At 40.7% G+C, this 19,989-nt stretch overlaps 1 protein-coding gene across 8 annotated transcripts in view; it reads right to left on the bottom strand.

Moving 5' to 3' along the window:
- MBNL2 (muscleblind like splicing regulator 2) overlaps window positions 1-19,989 on the bottom strand; it is a 172,524-nt gene that overhangs the window by 109,410 nt on the left and 43,125 nt on the right. For all 8 annotated transcript variants that reach the window (XM_032277507.1, XM_032277506.1, XM_032277509.1 and 5 more), the window contains exon 2: window positions 9,097-9,870. In XM_032277507.1, the coding sequence (XP_032133398.1) occupies window positions 9,097-9,270 (174 nt within the window). In that variant the 5' untranslated portion in view covers window positions 9,271-9,870. The remainder of the gene's footprint in view (window positions 1-9,096; window positions 9,871-19,989) is intronic.

The following is a 19,989-nucleotide window of genomic DNA, read 5'->3' as shown; positions in this document are numbered from 1 at the left end:
ACAAAATGCTATTTTCATTTTTAGAAAGAATATTAAACAAATCCTGTAACATGGTAAGTATTTCTTTCTCCTTAAGCCTTAATAAGAAACGGTTTCATAAGAACTGATACACAGACTAACAAAAGTTAGCATCAGTGCCGAAGGCAAAATGAGTAATAAACAAACCTAACTATTAAAAATGCAATTAAAATAAAAATTGATATTATACGCCATTCATTTGTAGGTGAAAGTAAGTTTTGCTATTTTTCTCCATGAATTATTTTTACATGTTTTAACCAAAGAATGTAATCATGGAATGCCAGTTTGTCATCATTCTTTTTCGATTCAGTACCAAAGACCCTCTGGAGTTTTGCAAACCTCCTCTCTCTTGCCAAATCCAATAATTAGAATTGAATTAGACTACAGTGTTGGATTTCTGGTATTTTCTGGGTGCATATATTATTTTAATGTGTTGAATTGTGTCCCCCAAAATATATGTTGAAGTCCTCACTCCCAGTTCCTCTGAATGTGACTTTATTTAAAAATAGGGTAGTTGCAGATGTAATTTAAGATGAGGTCATACTGAAGAAGGGTGGACCCTTAACCCAATGTAATTGATGCCCTTATAAGAAGGAGAAATTTAGTCACAGACTCAAACACCAGGAAAATGATGCAAAGGGAGACACAGAGGAAGATGGCCATCTGAAGAGGGAGGTAGAGATTGGAGTGATGCTGCCATGAGCCAAGGAACACATAGTGCTACCAGAAGTTGGAAGAGGCAAGAACTGGTTTCCACCCCTCTCCCCCAACTTCCCCAACCCCAGGGGCTTCAGAGGGAGCATGGCCCTATCACCACTTGGGCTTCTAGTCTCCAGATCTGATAAAGAACATATTTTGGGTGTTTTAAACCACACACTGTGTGGTACTTTGTTACGACAGCCCTGGGAAACTGATGCAGAGAAGATCTTGTCTAACCCTCAACTGTAACTGGGCTAGAATGTAGGCATCTTGCTGGAGGAAGCTGTCTCCAGGAAAGTGGCTTTCTCTCTTCAGGAAAATGGCTTTCTCTATGGCGCATATGTGCCGTTCCTCAGTGAGACATTTGGAGGTGCCTGATGCCCTGAAAATCCTCATTCCTTTGCTCACTCAAGGCACTGAAACTGATTCCACCTGCTCTTAAGGGGTCATGGTTCTGCTTTTATCCTGAAAACTATGGCTTCTCCTTCCTTAGCATAGAATATCTTGGTATTGGGAGAAATTTGGTTAATCTTGGCTCTGGGCAAATTTGTAAACTAACCCAAAGCATTCTTTAATGATCATCGGAGCTTCTTAAATGTTTCATCTTAAGACTTCTCTTAAGATGAAGATTTCTTTTTTTTTTTTTTAATTGCATTTTAGGTTTTGGGCTAAAACAGATTTACAAGAAAAAAACAAGCCCATTCAAAAGTGGGCAAAGGATATGAAGATGAAGATTTCTTAACTTGCAATCTGTAGATAATTTTTAGAAGCAAACATGAAACCCTTCAGATTGTGAGATTGTAATAGTCTGTGAGTATGGATACTTTTCTGGGTAAAGATTTCTTAGTTTTGATTAATTCTTAAGGTATTATACTTCCCTAAACCTGAAAAACAACAAAAAAGAAAGGACTAGGAGCTTGGGCCATGGTGGTCAGGTTTGGTGCCTGACGAACAAGGCACTTGGGGGTGGGAGTGGATTCTAATAGGAGGGCAGGAGTCTGAACTTAGGCACTGAAGGCGACAATGGGCCATTCGGGTGGGGGTGTTCAGTAGGTGGCTGGAGCTATGGTGGTGGCAAGTGAGGGCACACACCCAGATTTGGGATTCATTGCCACAGAGGTGGGAACTAAATGCATGAAAGCAGTTAAGCTTTCAGAGCTGATGACTGAACATGAACTAGGAAAGGGTGATCCTGAGTCTTGGGGAGCCTCCACACTTAGGGAGCAAAGGGAGAAAGAGGTGGCATTAGAGGGAAGTAGGAAGGGAGGTGGGCGTGGTGAAAGAACTGGGAAAACAACACAAGCAAAAAGCAGCAGGAGAGAATCCTCCTCGAATGACTAAACCTGCAAAACGAAACGGAGATGTTAAAGGAAACGGTGAACAACCTGAAAGGGAGATTTTGGCCTGGAGATCACTGACAGAACAGCACTAAGTCCATTTGGAAAAATTGTGAGGGTTTCTGTGTTCACGAATGCATTCTCTGGGGATGACTGCACTTCTGCTCTGTGCCAGATGCCATGCTAGGTGCTGGGGCACAAAAATAAGTAAGACACAATCCCATCTTTCAGAAGCGTATGGGCTTCCACTGGGCATGGATTTCCAGGAGTAAACTATGATATGGAAGTCTGAAAAGTGTCCAGAGAGGGTGCGCAAGGGAAATGGTTGATATACCCAGAACAGCTGAAGCCAGATGAAAGGGAGATGGACTTGTTTTCAGAAAATAATTGGTGGGTACAAGAATCTTTAAGCATGAACCTGCCTATACTCTGTTATACTATAAAACTGACTTACACGTTTCAGAATCACATGGGAACACACTCACCAACAACGCCTTGGACAAGAACCATTTTTGTTACAGAGACTTGGTAGGTGAAGGTATGATATTTATATACAGACACAAACAGAAACAAATACAACATATGCTTTACTTTCTCTTGTAGTGTCTCTGTCTTTTGAAGATTTAAATTTCTGCTATCTAAACATGTTTACTCCTGGGGTATTCTATTTTAGAATGGTTTTTGATTTTTGTGACATGAAGTCTTGCTGTGTCTCCCAGGCTGGAGTACAGTGGCGCAATTACGGCTCACTACAACCTCAACCTCCTGGGCTCAAACAATCCTCCTGCTTCAGCCTCCCAAGTAGCTGGGTTCACAAGTGCATGCCACCAGAACTGGCTAATTCTTAAAATTTATTTGTAGAGATGAGGTCTCACCATGTTGTCCAGGCTAGTCTTGACCTCCTGGGTTCAACGAACAAATCCTCTTGCCTTTGCCTCCCAAAGTGCTGGAACTACAAGTGTGAGGCACTGCACTTGGCCTAGAATTCTTTTTTTTTTTTTTTTTTTTGTGCTTCAACATACTAACCTTGTTAAACACGAATATTATTAAGCTATTAAGAATTTTTAAATTAACCACATCAATGATTTATTCAGTAAGAGCAGTTAGCGGAGTGGATAGTGCTGGCTGGGAGCCATGCTTACCTGGAGTCAGGCCCCTTCTCCACCATTCATGAGTTTGGTAGTCACAAGTGAGTTACTTAAATTTTTGAACCTGTATCCACATCTATAAGGGTGATTTAAAGAATTTACCTGACAGAGTTACTAGAATAGATAATGCATGCAAAGTACCTGGCATATAGTAGGCTCTATGTGACTACAATGATTGCTACTTATAATAAAAAATTTATCTGAGATTATATTTGCAAATCAGGCCAAAATTAATAATATAATTTCAAAAATACTCAAACAATTTCTGCAAAGAATTTGCTTCTATTTAGGAGCCCAGCAGCAATTTAAGAACATGAACTTAAAGTCTATGTAAATTACATATTGCCGTCAGCTAACTTATAGACAGCATCTCATAGGTATATGAGCAACTTCCACTTGACATCTTTGAAATTTACACAGGATAGGAGAACAGGAAAAAAGTAGTTTCTGCATCATACGCAGCTTGAATTATCCTAAAAAGAAAAGCAAATGATTTACTTGACAATTTGTCAATGTTGCATTATACTTCCAGAGTCACACCTGCACCTCAAAATTCCTACACAGAACTCCCTGATTTTGAAATCCACTGGGATACTGACACCAGGACAATAGCACATGGCTGTACAGGCTGTCCACTGCACAACTCCAGGGGGTGTCAATCACAGAGACGGCGGTGCAGTACGCCCCTGTACAATCACATCCAGCAGCCCCGAGAGGCTCAAAAACTTTCCTGATGAACATACAGAACATGCAATTCAACAAATATTTATTGAGCATCTCTTATGTATGAGACAGTGTTCTAGGTTCCAGGAATATAAGAGTGATCACAACAGACACAGTCCCCATCCACATAGAGCTTATGTTCCAGCAGAGTGGAGGAGGGAGACAGACAATAAACCAATAAACAAATAAGCTTCTCTCATATCAAACGCTGGTGTTAGGGGGAGCAGTAAAGACACGTGAGAAGGAAATGGGATCCCAGCAATGGCAGAATTACTGTTTGAAATAAGTCTGGCAGAAGGGCTTCATTCACAAGTTGGCATTTTTAATCAGAAACCTTAAGGAAAGGAGGAAACATGCTGTTTGTGTGGCTGAGGCAAGAGTATTCCAAGCAGAGGAAAGAGCAAGTGCAGATGCCCTAAGGCAAAGCCTGCTTGGCATATTCAGGGGAGAGCAAAAATGCCTGTCTGGAGTGAGCTGGAGCGAGTGGTGGCTGTAGAAAGGAAGTCAGGTGGCGGGAGGGGGAAGCAGCTCTCCTAGGGCCTAGGCAGACTTTGCAGTGTTGCTCTTTACTCTGAGTGTGGTGAGAAGCCACTGGAAGATCCTGAACAGAGGAGTGACATCATCTGATGCAGGTGCTAAAAAGAATCTCACTGTACTTGAAATGAATTTTTATTACAAAAGATTATGTCTGAATTTCTAAAAACTGTCTGAACAATTTTCTCCAATACTCTGTTTTTAACCAAAATTAGCAATCCTATTTTTAAAATTGTCTTTTTTTAAAAGCTGAGTGTGAATTCAAATGTTTAAGCAAATAAATACTTCATGAAAGTGGTAAATACTGACACTTTTAGTCTTAATAAGCATTAAAAAGTTAATTTATGCACTCCCTTCCTGATGTTCAATTTGCCAAATGGTTTATATGAATTCCTATCAATTACAGGAAAAAGAATCTGAAAAGAAAAATCTCAAACATTTTAGCTGTGAGGAAAAACGTTTCATGGATCATAGAAACATCAGAGACACAGTTTACATGGTCAAGGCCTCTGCTCCAAGGGAGATGATTGCTCATGAAATAGTTTGCATTTTGTCAAGTTAACCTAACTCGTGAAACACAGCATTCTAGAATGTAATCTGGCCTTCCAGAAAAATTGTTAGACAATGTCTACTGTTCATAATAACACTGAAACTTCCAAAAAAAATCATGTTGCTTGCATGCTCAGTGTTTTACATAAAATGCAATGAGGTATGTGAATAATGCGCAAATTTCACAGTAAGAACTGTAATATATTTTCCAAAACATCTTTTATAAATGCATTTATATATGTATAATTTTCATTCCAAAGAGCTCAGCAAATCACTTTCCACTAACAAATTTAGTACATACTTATGGAAAAGTTTACTCATATTTGTAAATAACATATAACAACAATAAAAAGAAAAGACTCACATTGACTTGTCTTCATACCAACAGGCCAACACACATTCCTTTCACAGTTATAAATATAAATAAATACTCCATAGTGTTTGCAGAAAATATATTATAATAAATAATAAAAATATTGTGCCCCCAAATCTTTTTCCATGTCATGACTAATTTGTATAATTGAGGTACTCTCATTCACACAGCTAATTCTTAAAAGTTTGAACTTGTTAAGAGTTGGACATGAAATCTTGCCTTTAAAGCTAGTCATCAAAATCAGTGGCTATCCTGGGATACTTTATTACAAAGGGAAAGAAACTAATATTGCCAGGTCCTAACTTGTTCAGCCCTGGGCTAAGCATGTGGGATGCCACGGGTCAGGTAGTCTTTGAAGTAACCTTATAAGTGGGAATTACTGTATTGATTTTACATAGGAGGAAACTGAAGCCAACGAGGTAAAATAACTCGTCCCAAGTGATGTAGCTTGCCTGGGTCCCAGCCAGGCGCAGTCAAGCCCTGGTCCATCTGACTTCAAAGCCCTTGCTAGTTCTCTCTGTCGCACACTGAGTAACATTGTCTTTTTAAAATCTATTATGAAATAAAGTTAAACAGCTTCATAATTATCATTGTCATTATTTTTCTTTTTAGCTACTATTTTTTGAGTGCTTTTCTAATTGGTCTGTCGTGTGGAAAGGGCTTGCAATCCTCACAGGGACCTTGCAAGGTGAATCTGCCAGTGAGTTGCTACAGACCGTGCTTACTTCAGCCAGTTTCTCTGCTGAATATCCTACTTTTACTGATGAGGAAACCAAGTCAAAAAGTCATAGATGACACACCCAGGTGGTTGAGCAGGTATTTAGACTCAGGTCTGTCTTACTCCTCTGCCTGTGGGCTGTTTTCAGATTCTTTTCAGCTAGACAGGTTTAAAAATGTATAATGCTGCACTCAGATTAAATAACCTGAAATTTTACAATTCTGAAAGGGAACTGATAACTTAAGGCTCTATATAACCATGCTTCAACACCTCAAAAAGGCTCCAGCAGGCACTTCTGAAAATGATTTTTAAAGCCCCTTTCTACTTGAATGGTGTTCAATATTCTCACAACTTGGCTCATGATTTTATGCTGAACAAATGGTTCGTGATCCTTTATTCTGGGGGCTGGATTCCTCAAACAAATGTGGTCCTAGTGAATCCGCAGTGATGGGATGAATTACAAGGATCTAGGCGTTGTTGCCCAAGTGATAGTCATGAAATACTTGGCCTTACTAGGTCAGGAATTGTTTTCCCCATATTTCTCTAATTTGCCAGGGTTTAAAAAAAGCTGGCAAAAATTGTGATGTTTATTAAATATCCAATTGGAGAAGGCTTGGATTAATAAGACGGAAAAATTGGGGATGACCTGAAAAATTAATTTATCATCACTGACCTGTTTTCATATCTTGAAGCTTTTATGATCTAGTTTTAAATCTATGCTGCCTTTTTTTTTTTTTTTTTTTTTTTTTTTTTTTAGAGTCTTGTTCTTTCACCTAGGCTGGAGTGTGTAGTGGCATGATCTCAGCTCACTACAAACTCCGCCTCCTGGGTTCAAGTGATTCTCTTGCCTCAGTCTTCTGAGTAGCTGGGATTACGGGCGCGCACCACAATGCCCAGCTAATTTTTTTGTATTTTTAGTACAGATGGGGTTTCACCATGCTGGCCAGAGTGGTCTTGAACCCCTGCCCTTGTGATCCACCCACCTTTGCCTCCCAAAATGCTGGGATTACAGGTGTGAGCCACTGTGCCCAGACTACCCTGCTTTTTCACAGTGAATGTTTCTATTGCTGATAATCATAGAGGCAAATACAGATTTGGTTTACTTTTTTGACTAAAGGGAAAATAAATACTAATGTATAACCATGCTTGTACTGTTATTGTTTATATGAATTGTGATTTATCCATCTATTCATTTCCATTTTAGGCAAAACAATTCATCATTTTAAAGTCTACTCTAATAAACCTTTTATGATAAAAAGGAATAAAACCAGAGTAGGTATTGATGTAGATAACAGATCTAATTTGTCAAAATTTCACTCTTAAAAGACTACTATTGGGCCAGAAATACATTTTTCTGCTTTGAGTGTACTGACAAATTTTCCCTTTAAGATACATTAATACTTAAATATATAATTTGAAGTCTTATACAAATTATAAATTTTGACTTATGTCTTACAAAAGAGAATTTTTTACTTAAGATGAAATTCTCCCAAAGGACAACTCAGTCTCTTTTTAACACCCAAAATGGGCTAAGGTCACTAAGGCTGAGGCAAGAGAATCACTTGAACCCAGGAGGCGGAGTTTGTAGTGAGCTGAGATCATGCCACTACACACTCCAGCGTAGGTGAAAGAGCAAGACTCCGTCTCAAAAAATTTTGGAAACTAACAGCTCTATAACTTCTCAAATCATATGTCAAGAGCATCGATAAACACTTTTCTTAACTGTTTGGTAAACTTACTGAAGTCTTGCAGAGATGCAAACACGAGCTCTTTTAACCGATGTGCCTTACTTATTGCTACTGGAAAGAATATCATGCCTGCAGGGCTGCCCTAGACAATCTGGGATTCATAATGTTAGGGCTGAATATATCCCACAGCATTATGGCTTCACTCATGCCACTTCTAGATCTTTCATTAAATTCTCTTTATCTTCCTAGCTCCACCCAACTTAGTATACAACTCAGATGCTTTGAATCTCCAAAAACATTTCTTGAAACAGTCTGTTAGAAACCAACTCTCTTTTATGGAATCCATAGAAATGTTTTTGCTATCTAGTCCTCCCACAAGGCATGTGTCCCTTTATTCTTGCATTGTAGATCCTTGCTGATATGCTGTATTTTCCCTGCCAGACAGTAAGCTCATCAAGGGTGCCATCCGAATCACTTTAGTTTCTTTTGTCATATAACTCACATGAAGTTGATTCTCAAGTATTGAGTATTAAATGTGTACTTAATAATTTCTGTTAGCCAAGACACATTTTCAAAGAAGTGTTTTAGGAAGTACTCGGTCAAGAAAAAAAAAAGCCATAAGAATAAAAAACTCTTCAAGAGCTAAGTCAGAATAACTGGCACTTAAAAGTGACACATTCAATTTCTTCACCTTTATATAACCTCCAGAAGATCAAATGTTGATAAAATATTTATCTTCAGTTGTCACAAGCCAGACTTTGATTTAAAACTCTTGGGTACATGAATGTCATGCCAGACCAGAAATACATCATCATGTATTTTTAATTTAAACACTGGTATGTAAAAAATTTATATATGCCTGATATGAAAAAATCTGAGTGAAAATCTCCTAACAGTCACCACAAACAAGAACACAGAATCTAAAAGCAATTTTTTTTTTTTTTTTTTTTTTTTTGAGACGGCGTTTCACTCTTGTTCCCCAGGCTGGAGTGCAATGGCGCAATCTCGGCTCACTGCAACCTCCGCCTCCTGGGTTCAGGCAATTCTCCTGCCTCAGCCTCCTGAGTAGCTGGGATTACAGGCACGCACCACCATGCCCAGCTAATTTTTTGTAGTTTTAGTAGAGACGGGGTTTCACCATGTTGACCAGGATGGTCTCGATCTCTTGACCTCGTGATCCACCCGCCTCGGCCTCCCAAAGTGCTGGGATCCAAAAGCAATTTTTAAACTTCTATGAAAGTGCAATGAAAAGCCTTCTGTTTGCAAGTCCAATGTGGTATTGAAATGACACACAAAATCATTCTCTTACCTTTAGGGAATCAAAGCAGGCAATTACTCTTCCATTTTCAACCTGACAACTTTTGGGGGGATGAGCAAATTTGCATTCTTCATCGGAGCGTGAGCATGTTCCTCTTTGAAACTGTCTGCAGACTTCTAATGTCAGCCATTTTGTATCTCTGACTGGGGCAACGTTCAAAGCCATGATGATAAAGTACTTTGGACTGTTTATTTCTGTTAAATGATGAAATCAATCCAAGTTCTAATGGTTCCAAAACTACTGTTGTGAAAACTCCCACATGTAAGTCTGAAGGTCAGTGATAAATTGCTTAGTGAAGTCCAATCCAGGGAACAGGATGATGAGAGAATTTATGGACAGGCAATCACTCATCAATCAATATGTCCCACTTGAAGACGGCGGGCCGCAATAAAAGCATGCTCAGTGTCATCTCTGGCTTTCAATGTCCAAGCCTCTTGACTGTTTTGCAGATACCTGTTTTTAATAAAGTGACATCAATATCATGGCACTCCTTGGGAGAATATGTATGCTGACGCTCACAGCTATTGATGATGTTGGAAAATAAGACACTCAGATGTTCATATTTTAGCAGGATGTTTTTCTTTCCCCTTTTTAAATTCTGAAATTAAGCAATTGGCAAAGTCAGACAACTGAGGTATCTTCATCCACTCATAAGGTCAGGGTAAAGTATACTTGATAGAATAGTGAGATGTGTTTACAAAGAAGGCTCCCAGGCTGCAGTTTCCAGCGAAAGTGACTTCACACAGGCACTTTTCAATCATGAACCTGCAAAACAGAAATGAAATATCAACTTTTACGCAAACTCAGTGGAATCAACGCTTCAATGAACTACGGAATTGTTATCTAGAATTTGCAAAAGCACACTTTAAAGCTTTGAGCTTTGAGTATAGTGAGAAAAGTTAGGCATTAAAGAAAGAAAAAAAAGAATACGCAACAGAAACCGTATTGCAGAATGGTCTAGGCAGCAATCCAAAAGTTAGGAATGACTCAAACAGATGAGTGTGGCAGACACAATAATTAGGCCTTCTGAAACAATCCCATCTAATGTGCTTAATCGCCAAAACTGTGTATTAGGACTGTGACTTCCAATTAATTTCACATTTAGGCCATTGATTTTATTGTTGGGAATGCAATAAACAATTATTTGAGATGTGTCCCCCCTATGTAATAAAGATATTGTCATTTTGGATGAAGTGTGGGCTCTTTCTTCTTTACGTTCTCCTAATTTACAGAGATGTAGACTCGGAGATGAGTAGGTAGGATATTTTTTCTCAGCTATCTTAATACTTCCTCTCCACCATGACTTAACTAATGTTTACCTTCCTATTTCCACTGCAAGCACTCACAGGGCAAAGACTATTCTTTGTAGTTTTCATTTCTATATTCCCAATGCCTTCATCTATGGCATATATTATTAGACCCTCAAGAAATTATTTATTGACCAATTAAACTGATGGCTAAATGCATGAACATAAGTTAGTTTTAGTTGAGTTCAGTTTAGTTTTTAACTGAGTCATAATCTAAAAATGCTCTGTAGTATGAAATTCTGGAGTTAAAACACATGGCTACAACAAAAATATAGTCAGTAAGTTCAGATGCCTAAAATAAGCACCTTCAGTTTCTTTTTACTTTTCAAGGGTTATGAAATCGTTAAACATTAAAAATGTACAGTTACTGGGACAAGCATGAATAAAGGGCTGAAGTCCAGAAGTCGATTATTTTCATAAATTGGATATGCCACAAATGACCTTACATGCTTGCTGAGCCTCTATGTCTTTCTAAAAATTTTATACCTAAGAAGAACTTAATGAAGACTAGAAGTAAATTATTTTAAATTGGCAGGTACCAAATAAGTTCAGAGAGCAATAATTATTTTTTTATTTTTTTATTTTTTTGAGATGGAGTCTTTCTCTCTCACCCAGGCTGGAGTACAGTAGCACCAACTCAGCTCACTGCAACCTCTGCCTCCTGGATTCAAGCAATTCTTGTTCCTCTACCTCCCAAGTAGCTGAGATTACAGGTGCCCGCCACCATGCCCAACTAATTTTTGTGTTTTTAGTAGAAACAGAGTTTCAGGGTTTCACCATGTTGACCAGGCTGGTTTTGAACTCCTGATCTCAGGTGATCTGCCCACCTTGGCCTCTTAAAGTGCTGGAATTACAGGCTTGAGCTACCCTGCGTGGCCCAGAGAGCAATAGTTTTTAAGTGGTTCACTAGTGTTCCAGAAAAAGTATGTCCCCAAGTCAGCTGAGTTTATTTAACTCTGGGTAAACCAAGCCAGATGAACTTCCTTGCATTAGGGCTTTTCTTTTTTCTTTTTTTGGGGACAGAGTTTCACTTTTGTCACCCAGGCTGCAGTGCAGTGGTGCAATCTCGGGCTACTGCAACCTCTGCTTCCTAAACTCAAGTGATTCTCCTGCCTCAGCCTCCCAAGTAGCTGGGATTACTGATGCCCACCACCGGGCCTGGATAATTTTTATATTTTTAGTAGAGATAGGGTTTCATCTTGCTGGCCAGGCTGTTCTCAAAGTCCTTACCTCAAGTGATCCACCCACCTTGGCCTCACAAAGTGCTGGGTTTGCAGGCGTGAGCCACTGCACCCGGCCTGCAACAAAGCTATTCTTGGCCGCTGTGTCTGACAGGTCCCTCATAAGGGAGGAGCCACAATGGCGTCTCAAGCTTATCTGACGATGGAACATTTATTTAAGCTGGACATCCCCTGGGACTGGTGGGAAATGCTACTTCAGTCCCAACAATTCTTTTAATTCTTAATAAAAGTGTTTGCATGAGTTATAATTGCATGTGCATTTAAGAAAGTTGGCAATCTTGAAAGCTATGACACATAGCAAACTTCAATTATAAAATATTTGAAGGATCCAGGCAGGCTTCTGCATGTCTGTTTGGCAATGTTGTATTCACAGAAGCTAATATCAACTAGCTTAAGTTAGGGAGCTTAAGAAGACGAGTTTAACAACCAAATTTACTATGGTTTGGGTTTCATAGACCAGCCTGGACTTGTATCTTCATTACCACAGCCCACACCACTGGCTCCCATGGAGAACAAAGGACAAGGAAAGCAAGGGACGAAGACACATTTCTGCCTGCATCAAGGGAGACGAGGCACCAATGACCAGGGGATTTCAAATGATGGACTGAACACACTTAGTGCTTGAAAAATATTACATGGAGTCCCCAGGTCCTCAGTACCAGGCCCCAAGGGAGATGCTCAACCTCAAAGGCAGCAGAGTCTCTCCCAAGGGCTCCATGAAGGAAAGAAAGAGGTAAACATAGGTACTGTTGCATAGATGGCATGAATAATTACTCAGCTATTCCCAAAATTTCCCCAGCAGCTATGCTTCCAATGCAGTTCAGTGAATGCTGTACATTTTTTATTCATACTTATAGGTAAGAGGACTTTTTTATTCCTCCTGGGAGAAATACTTCTTTTTCCTCCAAGGAGAATTTCCATTCCAACTTACTATGAAAATCCCACCAGAATGATCAGACTCTACCAAGATACGCTTGCTTAAAATTATGTATTTACTTGAATTGATAAAATTTTGTAGGTTTATTATAAACAAATGATATTTTGACATATGTATGCATTGTGGTATAGCTAAATTGAGCTAATTAACACATGCATATTTAGCATCTTTTAGTTGTGAGAACACTTAAAACCTTTAAGTCTGATCATGCCCTACTTGTCTTCAAGATAAACTTGATTTTAAAAGCAGGGATGGCCTTCTTTACACCTTTTACAAAAATTAACTCAAGATGGATTAAAGGCTTAAATTCAAAACCCAAGACCATAAAAACCCTAGAAGAACACCTAGACAATACCATTCAGGACATAGGCATGGGCAAATGCTTTATGACACAAACACTGAAAGCAATTGCAACAAAAGCCAAAATTGACAAATGGATCTAATTAAACTAAAACTTTTGCTCACCAAAAGAGACTATCATCAGAGTGAACAAGCAACCTACAGAATGGGAGAAAACTGTTGCAATCTACCCATCTGACAAAGGTCTAACATCCAGAATTTACAAGGAACTTAAACAAATTTACAAGAAAAAAACAAACACTCCCATCAAAAAGTGGGCAAAGGATATGAACAGACACTTCTCAAAAGAAGACATTTATGCAGCCAACAAACATATAAAAAAAAAATCAACATCACTGATCATCAAAGAAATGCAAATCAAAACCACAATGAGATACCATCTCTTGCCAGTCAGACTTGTGATTATTAAAATGTCAGGAAACAATAGATGCTAGCAAGGTTGTGGAGAAACAGGAATGCTTTTACACTGTTGGTGGGAGTATAAATTAGTTCAGCCATTGGGGAATACAGTGTGGTGATTCCTCAAGGATCTAGAACCAGAAATACTATTTGACCTAGCAATCTCATTACTGAGTATATACCCAAAGGAACATACAGGTATTGATTGACTTACAACCTATGCAACTTACGACCACTCGACTTTACTACCACAATCGCTAGCTACGACTGCTCCACGTCTGGCAGCGCAAACGTTGCCCAGCTGGGCGTACAACAGTGCGGACCAGCTTCCAGCAGCACTACCATCTCCGCGTGCATATAACCTACTCAACTTATGACCAAATCGTGTTACGACTGGTCTGTCGGAACCAATTGTGGTCGTTAAGTTGAGCACTAGCTGTAAATCATTCTACTATAAAGACACATGCACATGTATGTTTATTGTAGCACTATTTACAATAGCAAAGACATGAAACCAACCCAAATGCCCATCAATAATTGACTGGATAAAGAAAATGTGATACATATACAACATGGAATACTATGCAGCTATAAAAAGGGATGTGATCATGTCCTTTGCAGGCACATGGATAAAGCTGGAAGCCATCATCCTCAGCAAACTAACACAGGAACAGAAAACCAAATGCTGCATGTTCTCGCTCATAAGTGGGAGTTGAACATTGAGAACACACGGACACAGAGAGGGGAACAACACATACCAGGAACCACCCCTCTGTTGAGGGGTGGGGGTGAGGGGAGAGAACTTAGAGGATGGGTCAATAGGTGCAGCAAACCACCATGGCACATGTATACCTATGTAGCAAACCTGCACATTCTGCAAATGTATCCTGTTTTTTTTTTTTAAGAAATAAAGAAAAATATTTTAAAAAAAAAGCAGGGTAGGCTAGGATGGGCAGATCACTTGAGGCCGGGAGTTTGAGACCAGCCTGACCAATATGGTGAAACCCTGTCTCCACTAAAAATAAAAAAATTAGCCTGGCACACACTTGTAATCCCAGCTACTTGGGAGGCTGAGGCATGAGATTCGCTTGAATGTGGGAGGCAGAGGTTGCAGTGAGCTGAGATAGCGCCACAGCACTCCAGCCTGGGAAACACAGAGAGCCTCTATTTAAAAAAAAAAAAAAAAGAAAGAAAGAAAGAAAGAAAGAAAGAAAGAAAAAGGAGAAGGGGTAGCCAAGCTTCCTGTTGGCCAGAGTCACTTGTACAGCAAAGATGTTTCAGAAGGAAAGAGGTATTTGTCATATCACAGGTACAACGTACTGCTATCATAGCCTCTCATGAATCCACTCTCTCCCAACTTATTCTCTGTTCCTTTCCAAAAAGCTGCAGTGCTACTGTTACCATAGGCACCTGTACCAGGGAATGGGTACAGGCAGGTAGATATGGGGAGGAGGGAGAGAGCCACTTGAGCTAAGTTAGATGGGTACACCGAAGAGAAGAGCAATGGAGGGTAAGGATGAGCTAGAGCACGTTTCAGCATGGCCATCAAGAAACGGGGCTGAGAGATATGCCAACGTATGGACATAATGGAATATTGGATTGATTAGCCTGCCAGTTGCTGGGGCATGCGTTAGACTGTGCTGTTCAAGGCAGAAACCACCAGCAACTTATCAATCAACCACCTGAAATGTGGCTAGTGCAACTGAGAAACTAAATTTTACATCTATTTATTCTTAATGAATTTAAACTTTAAAAACTCACCCTTGATTCAGTCACTGGAAAACTTTTTAGTGTGATCAGACCAAGTTGAATATATAAATTTACTTTTTTTAATTTTAAATTTTATGAAACCTACATACAGATGGAGTACTTCCAATGAAAATTTAACATCCAAATTCGGATGTGCTCTAAGTAGAAAATACACACTGAATTCAAAAATACACACCTTGTAAGAAAAAAAAGAATGTGAAAATATCTTATCAATATTGTTTCATAGTTATTACATAGTAAATTAATATTTTTAATATATTGGGTTAAATATCATTAAAATGGAGCTCACCTGATTTTTTTTTACCACTGAGAAATTCAGAATTATCTAAGTAGCTCACATTCTATTTCTACTGATGGTGCTGTCCTAAAGGCTTTCTTTTGCATTTTTTCTTCTTTTTTTTTTTTTCTTGAGATGGACTCTTGCTCTGTCACCCAGTCTGGAGTGCAACGGCATGATCTCAGCTCACTGTAACCTACTCCTCCCAGGTTCAAGTGATTCTTTTGCCTCAGTATCCCGAGTACCTCAGACTACAGGCACATGCCACCATGCCGGGCTAATTTTTTGTAATTTTAGTAGAGACAGAGTTTCACCATGTTACCCTGGATGCTCTTGATCTCCTGACCTCATGATCCGCCCGCCTCGGCCTCCCAAATGCTGAAATTACAGGTGTGACCCATTGAGACCAGCTGCATTTCTTCTATTAGTCAACAGAACTTCCAGGAGTGGTAGAAAGCACCTGTCCTAAGAACTAGCCTCCAGCCTTCATTTTGCCAAGGTATCTCATCACATAACCTTGGGCAAGTCAGCTTCCCTGAGACCCACCTTCTTCATCTAAACATCAATAACAGTTTCTGCCTATATGCACATGGTTGCTGCCATGAAAGACAGATAATAGTGAAAATATAAAAGAACTTTGTAAGTTTTAAATGTTGCTATACAAATGTGTATTTACAAAATCTACTTTCAGGCTTCCTCTCTCTCTACGATACTTCCGTATCAACGACCAGGATTAGACCTGGGGTAGATCTGTTCCAGCCACAAAGAGCAGGGTGGTGCCTAGAGATCAATGATCTGACTGCATAGGGTACCTGGACCTCTGATCTGGAGAAGGCTTCACTTTTCACACCGCCTTTATTTTGCAGCCCAAGGGACCATCAGAGAGGTTTTTCCAAGTGTCACTACAAAAACCTTAAGCTTGCTTTCTTCCTCCAGCTGCTGTTCCCCCAAAAGTGAAGGGAACACCTCTGGGGCCAAGCAGTCCCCCTGGGTGGAAAGCAGAACTTGAATCCTCTGGCACACTGATGGGAGCTGGCTTCCCTGTGGGCATGGTGGAAATGGAGCTGCTGTTTCCCTTCACAGTGCCCTGGAGGAGCAGGAAGGAAGGGGTGGCATTTTGAGTTCATCTCCCTAAAGGGGCCCCCTGTTAACAACGTCTGGAGAGGGCACCTCCAGACATGTCATAATTCTGGAAATTAGGAAAATTTCTATCAAGATTCCATGTATAACGGCATTGCCCCTTTCTACGAAAGGCACCCTTGGCTCTGGGCTGCACTGGGAACAGGATCTCTGGCCATATTATTTTCCAGTTTTTTCTGAGTCTCTCTCACTGGTGTGCTTTGGTTTCCATTTCTTTCACTTCTTTTGACTTTTTTGGTTTTATTTCTAACGTCCCAAACAATCCCACCCTAATCAGCTCCTTCCAGGGCAGAACAGAGGCAACACTTGGGAGTAGGTGCTCCCGATGACTTCTCTGGCAGGCCCTCTCCTCTTCCTCCTGAGGCATTTAGAAACTTCCTGCCTTTCTAAGCCCCTTCCTGGAAGAGGATATGAGCTTGCCCGAAAGGTTCAGCTGAGCCGCCCTCTTTGCAGGCCCTCCTAACCCGCCTGCATCTGGAACAGTGCGACCTCCTCTGTCCCTTCTCTTTTGACACCCTCTCTTACAGCCCATCTTTAACACTGCCTGGTCATTATTTTTATATAGGTATCATTATTCCTTAATTCACAAGAACTGTAAATATCGACTTCTCCATCTGCCTCCCTGCAGCATAACTCCTACAGGGTTTGCCTCAGGTGTCTGACAGACTTCGCCTATTATTTTTGAGTCCCCAGAGTTCAGTTCAGTGCCTGCTATGCAGACTATACCGGACAAAGGTTTGTTGAATGAGCTTCTGATCCTTCTCCAAGGAATATTTGCATTTTAATACAGACCAAAGTCGAAGCTAAAGGAATAATGTTCTGAATGGGGAATTCCAGTATTATCCATAGGAAAATTCCAGCAGATGCCACTGGTTTACCCTGCTGCTGCCAAGTAGGTTGAGGTTGGGAGCTTCCCCAGGGATGCACGCTGTGAGCCTCAGTGCCTAGGTATTCAGTCCAGTGGGTTTTAAAGTGTTGTGCCTGGGCCAGAAGCGACAGCATCCCCTGGGAGCTTGTTAGAAATACAGATTCTTGGCCTGGCATGATGACTCACACCTGTAATCCCAGCACTTTGGGAGGACAAGGCAGGTGGATCATTTGAGGTCAGGAGTTCAGGACCAGCCTGGACAGCATGGTGAAACCTCATCTTTACAAAAAATACCAAAAAATTAGCCGGGCTGGGAGCAGTGGCTCACACCTGTAATCCAAACACTTTAGGAAGCCAAGGCAGGCGGATCACAAGGTCAGGAGTTTGAGACCAGCCTAGCCAATATGGTGAAATCCCATCTCTTCTAAAAGTACAAAAAAAAGAATTAGCTGGACATGGTGGTGCATGCCTGTAATCGCAGCTACTTGGGAGGCTGAGTCAGGAGAATTGCTTAAAACCCACGCAGCAGAGGTTGCAGTGAGCCGAGACACTCCAGTCCAACCTGGGTGATGGAGCGAGAATCTGTCTCAAAAAAAAAAAAAAAAAAAAAAAATTGGCTGGGGATGGTGTCACATGCCTGTAATCCCAGCTATTCAGGAGGCTGAGACATGAGAATCACTTAAACCTGGGAGGCAAAGGTTGCAGTGAGCCAAGATTGTGCCATTGCACTCCAGCTTGGATGACAAGAGCGACACTCTGTCTCAAAACAAAACAAAAAACAAAAAGAAAAAAACGAGAAAAGAAATGCATACTCGTAGGCCCCACCGCCAAGGTCCTGGATCAGACGCCCAGACGGTGAGGCCCAGCAATCTGTGTTTTAAGAGGCCATCCAGGGGTGGCTGGTGCGGGCTCAGGCTTGAAGACCCCTGTCGGAAGCATTCCTTGCCTTCTTTGTGCCAGGCATCCTGCTGCTTGCTGAAATAACAAAGATGTCCACCCAGAGTTACCTGCAGGGTCTTGAGTTCACTGATTTCCCCAGAAACAATTGTAAGAGTGCTGGCCGGGCTGCCCCCAGCAGCTGTTTCTGATCAATAAAAAAAAGAAAAAACCAACAAAACAGAACTAGACTCACAGAAAACACCTGAGAGATTTGTTTCTGCTAAGGCTTCCTTCTGTGAGAATTAGGAAAGAGACTGACCCATAGCCCTCTGGCAGGCAAGGGCGGGGGTGGGGGGATGGGGGGCGGGGGGGGCCCTTGTTTTATGGGCTCTTGTCTGAGAGAGGACCACTTTAAAGGGACTAAAAGCCTGATGACCAGCAGCTCAGTCATCCGAAGGAGCTGCTTTGTAGCGCCCATCCTCTCCAGACAGACAGCATGAGATTTAAGGAATATCCAGGTTCACTGCTTGACTCATCTTTAAAGGAAAGGCAAGACTGAAGTTCGGGAATAAAGAAACAAGGTCCTGTAGTATTTCCTGAAATGCCAAAGGAGGAGCCATTCAACTCTACAAAATAATCCCAAGCTATTTTTAGGGTCTCTACTTACATGACACTTCATTTTTCAAAATGTACTTAAAAACTCTTGTGTTAGATTTTCAGAAAGCAGTCACTTTTGACTGTATAAAAGAATTTGCCACTCACGTTCTTTTGCACGTGCTAAGTTACGCAGGGTGAGTTTGGAAAGCCTGGCCTTTCACTCTGCAAGGAGGCAACCTCCCTTCATTCCACGCCTCTCAGACAAGCCAGGGCTGTGGACCCCAGGTTTCTTCTCTGTGCCATTGCTTTGTAGATTGTTTGTACATTTTTTTTGAAGGGAAACACATCAATCGTGTCCAATCTTGAGACTGAGATTGATCAAAATTTCAGACCACCTTAAGGAAAATCATTCTGCAGCGCACAGCTCTTCCAGTTTACTTTCAGGTCATCTATGATATTTTAACTGCCTGCCAGACATCGGCCTCCTAGGGAGCTGATTAAAGGATCTTTGCAAAACAAGCCTATTTCTGAGTCAGACAGTCAAGAACTCATTATCCATTAAGTAATTTATAGGATGCCTTTAATTTTTTTGTATAAATCCAATTACAAGAAAGAAACCTTGTCTCCTCGACTCTCCTATTTCTAATTTTCAGAATCTCTGAGTTTCCTATTTTTAATTTTTAAATTCTTAAAATATATTTTTTAAAAAATAATGTTTCCTTCCTCTGAGTGGCTCGATGTTGGAGCATCCCCACCTCTATTTCTGGAGTCTAATTTAAAATAGCTCTCAATGTACTCTCACTGTTGATCAATGACTTGGCCGCATCCTGAGCCTATCAGATGCAGACGCCTGGGCGGGAGAGGGCCCTGGAGGAGCTGCCAGCTGAAGGACTGAGGCTGAGAGCCACTTGACCTCCGGGAGGAGGGTGTAAGACTACCCTGTAATCACAGCCTTGGAGAAAAGGCTCCTGACTAGGGCCTGCCCAGAGGAAGCTCAGTGAACCAAGGGAAACACAGATGTGCATGAGGTGCAAATGCAAATGAATAGAGAGCTAGATTGACTTCTCAAAGGAAAACATTGAGGCAGGTACAGAAGAGATTTTTTTAAA

The sequence above is a fragment of the Sapajus apella genome, unplaced genomic scaffold (assembly GCF_009761245.1).
Source record: "Sapajus apella isolate SASKATOON/1434 unplaced genomic scaffold, GSC_monkey_1.0 scaffold9, whole genome shotgun sequence".
In the NCBI taxonomy this organism is placed as follows: Eukaryota; Metazoa; Chordata; class Mammalia; order Primates; family Cebidae; genus Sapajus; species Sapajus apella.
This window is presented reverse-complemented; position numbering and strand designations above follow the sequence as displayed.